At 37.8% G+C, this 3,884-nt stretch overlaps 1 protein-coding gene across 1 annotated transcript in view; it reads right to left on the bottom strand.

The window, feature by feature from the left end:
- LOC107713865 (probable Bax inhibitor 1) overlaps positions 1-3,884 on the bottom strand; it is a 10,846-nt gene that overhangs the window by 2,406 nt on the left and 4,556 nt on the right. Inside the window, exons 3-7 of the mRNA XM_016519507.1 lie at positions 2,475-2,592; positions 2,333-2,381; positions 1,171-1,268; positions 993-1,072; positions 244-344 (exon numbers count right to left, since the gene is read on the bottom strand). Coding sequence (XP_016374993.1) covers positions 244-344; positions 993-1,072; positions 1,171-1,268; positions 2,333-2,381; positions 2,475-2,592 — 446 coding nt within the window. The remainder of the gene's footprint in view (positions 1-243; positions 345-992; positions 1,073-1,170; positions 1,269-2,332; positions 2,382-2,474; positions 2,593-3,884) is intronic.

Raw genomic sequence — 3,884 nt, 5'->3', positions numbered from 1 at the left:
GGGTGCAATAAAATCATCTCAGTCCGGACTCAAGCACAATCATTAAGTTAGTATCTATGGAGTTAGCCAAAGCATTACTTCTCATATCTTGTCCTTTCACATAATGCCTTTCAGCTAGTGCATATTAGAATGGTTAATTAGCAAGTATACAATTAATTTTTAGCAATAACTTTATTTTTTACAACTTCCATTTTATGATAATTATTGGTATATTGGTAAACACAGTAAACCTCTATGCCTTACCAGATGTAATCTTTGTCTCCCATTTCTGCCTTCTCAATAATTAGCTGTGTGTCAAACAGCACAAAGCCACACATGATGGCCAGACCCAGATACACATGAGCCTGAAACAACAACAAAAAAACAACTGTTACACAAACTATCACACAACTTCATCCCCTGCTTTCATACAGTCACATCATATACCTTAAAGAGTATTGCTGAGGCGAAGAACATATTGAGGACAGAGACGAGCAGAAGAACAGTCAGCCCTGACATCAGAGTGCCTTGAAGAAAAATAAATCAAACCAAAGTTACAGGTCAAAAAACAAACAACTGTACATCATCAATGACCAGCGTAACTAGCAGATTTTTCAATGTTTACCTCCCAAGAAGAGATAACTTCTGCGCTGTGCATAGAGGGCGCTCAACGTGAAGCAGGCAAAGATGACAGAGGTGCCCAGGAAAGCAGTCAGGATGATGCTGCAAAAATGAATACAATCATTTGCCATGTGTTGAAAAATATCATGTGCAGTTCCACAGAGCCACTGAGTACAGTCAAAGCTTCATGGCAATAAGTACATGACACACAATTAAATTAAAATTCAAGGAATCAACAATCCCAGTTATTGTTATTCTTCTGAGTTTTATTCTGTTTTACATTCCATCACTTACTCACCAATGCTGCCCTACAAAGGCAAAAGACCTTAACTCGCTAGTGTGAAACTGTCACACAACTTCATCCCCTGCTTTCATACAGTCACATCATATACCTTAAAGAGTATTGCTGAGGCGAAGAACATATTGAGGACAGAGACGAGCAGAAGAACAGTCAGCCCTGACATCAGAGTGCCTTGAAGAAAAATAAATCAAACCAAAGTTACAGGTCAAAAAACAAACAACTGTACATCATCAATGACCAGCGTAACTAGCAGATTTTTCAATGTTTACCTCCCAAGAAGAGATAACTTCTGCGCTGTGCATAGAGGGCGCTCAACGTGAAGCAGGCAAAGATGACAGAGGTGCCCAGGAAAGCAGTCAGGATGATGCTGCAAAAATGAATACAATCATTTGCCATGTGTTGAAAAATATCATGTGCAGTTCCACAGAGCCACTGAGTACAGTCAAAGCTTCATGGCAATAAGTACATGACACACAATTAAATTTAAATTCAAGGAATCAACAATCCCAGTTATTGTTATTCTTCTGAGTTTTATTCTGTTTTACATTCCATCACTTACTCACCAATGCTGCCCTACAAAGGCAAAAGACCTTAACCAGGTAGTGTGAAACTGAGAAAAAAGACTTTAACGTTTTTTATTTGTCCAGCCAAATTAATTATAGGTAGGACACTGGAAATTTGGCAATTAGATGTTTTAGTAATGAAAGTGATCTACATTTAAAAAAAAAAAAAGTGAGCTCAAACTTGATTTCTACCCCTAGTTTAAAGTTACTGTACTCTGCCTTTGCATTGTCTGCAAAAAGTGAGAAGTCACATCAAGGCAAAAGGCAGTAACTTCCACATTATCAATATGTGGTTGCTGATCACCATTTACAAAATCATTATAGTAACACCTGAATAAAATCTAGTGATCATGGGCTCTCTCATATTCACTGCAGAGGATCCATTGCTGAGCAAGTGATGCAATGACACATTTCTCCAAATCTGTTTACATGAAGAAACAAAAGGATGTAATGGTGAAGGTTTATACATTTTCCCAAAATGGTCATTTTTGGGTCAACTATTGCTTTGACAACCAGCTCAAAGATTCAGCTCATCAGAGTAAAGCCGCGGTCACACTAGACTTTGAGCATGCGAAATTGTCACGTCACGCTTTTTAAAAACTTAAATTCAACATGTAACAAATTATAATACATCTAAAATGTAAAAACATACAATCTACTCCACTTTCCTGCAGCGCTGCAGTTTTAAATTTAAGTTCTTTTAATTCAGATAGGAGGTCACGCTTCACCAAGCCTGAACTTTGGAACGCAGCGAAATGCGAAACTTTTCACACAGGCTTGCGTTTCCGGTCTGACGCATTCGCATGCGTATGAATGGAAGTCAATGGAACTAAAAGTGCAGTGTGACCCAGTGCTCTGGGAATATTACCTCGGGTTGACGCTAATGACGTAGTCCATGAGCGGGCCGAGTCCAAGACCTGTTTAAAGCACAGATTGACATGTTGAGTTAAGTGTTTTAAACACACGATCTAGGAAATGAAGCTGTAAAAAATTTTTTATAAACATCTCACCTGTGAAGAAAGCAAAAGCAGCGAGGATGGCCAACCTCTTCTTCTCTGTCTGAGGGCTGTGAGGGGTCATGGCAAGCCAACCCATCATAGCCAGTGATCCAAGCATGGTCAGCCCACCCTGAAAGACAATATCATGAGATAATGCGTAATAGAGATCCGCTTTACAAGAATCTGTGTACTAGCCAAGGTCCTGTAGCTCTACTTCAGTGCCTTGCGAAAGTATTTGTACCCCTTCTTTTTCCCCCACGTTTTGTTATGTTGTTGCCTCATGTATGTAGATATTACTACACTTCAAGTGAAGTTAACGTGTGGCAAATTCATTTGAATTGGTATGATATGGAAAGGCACACACCTCTCAATAAAATGTCTAACAATGAATATCAGAGCAAAAATCAAGCCCTGAGGTCAAAAGAACTGCCTGTAGAGCTCAGAGATAGAGCTCAGAAAAACATCTAATGATATCTGGTGTTCTTGATGCTCAGACATTAATATTCTGGTGTTTAGAACGCTAATGTGAAATTCTGTGAGTACTGAAATAACTGAGCACTACACTGGAATCTGGCTGACTGATGAATTATTTGTGACCAGAAACACCAGAGACCGGAAATGTAAAGCACCGTTCCAGTCGGGCCAGACTTCTGCGTTTAGACAAAGGTGGATTAGATTGCGTTTTATTAACGTCTACACCTACCCCAACCAATAATGCAAAAACAGTAATTATTGTTGTACAGTGTGACAAAAATGAAGCTATAATGTTGTGTGCATGCCCCGTAGCCGCAGCTGTATCCCTTCTAGCCTTAACCACAAATCAGACAGGAGACTAGATTAACTTCGGTGGACTTACACTTGAAAAAATGGTGTGTTCCACGGTTGAAATAAAATATGTATTTGCATACATGAACCGATCATCTTTTCATATGTACTTTTTATGTGTGCTGCTTGAACTGAGGCGCTACAGTGATCTGTCACAACACATAAATGAGACACAAAATGGTATTTATTGTTTGAATTTCTTTAAAAACTTCTTTAACCTGCTCTGTCTTGTCTGTCTGCACATTGTCAGTTATCTCTTTACTCTGCAAAGTATTTTTCACTGCGTGAGAACATGTTGGCCTACTTCTAATTAAATTAAAAGTAAAATAGCCTACACAAATAACATTTAGACTGTGTTTCTGATTAAATAAAGCAGTAATTGATGTCATAAAATAATGAGTATGTTTTGATTTAAAGGTCATAAGCTATAGCTTACATGAAAAAAATCACAAACATGACACTTAACAATAATTTTATAAATACTGATTTATTCATTAATGTGTAATATGTTTTATTTTGTAAAACAAATCATAAACTCTAAAAGATTTTCAGAATTTTTACATCTCTTTTGCTTTAGACCATCTACATATGTTAAAT

The sequence above is a fragment of the Sinocyclocheilus rhinocerous genome, unplaced genomic scaffold (assembly GCF_001515625.1).
Source record: "Sinocyclocheilus rhinocerous isolate Xijiao unplaced genomic scaffold, SAMN03320098_v1.1 scaffold2735, whole genome shotgun sequence".
Lineage (NCBI taxonomy): Eukaryota > Metazoa > Chordata > Actinopteri > Cypriniformes > Cyprinidae > Sinocyclocheilus > Sinocyclocheilus rhinocerous.
This window is presented reverse-complemented; position numbering and strand designations above follow the sequence as displayed.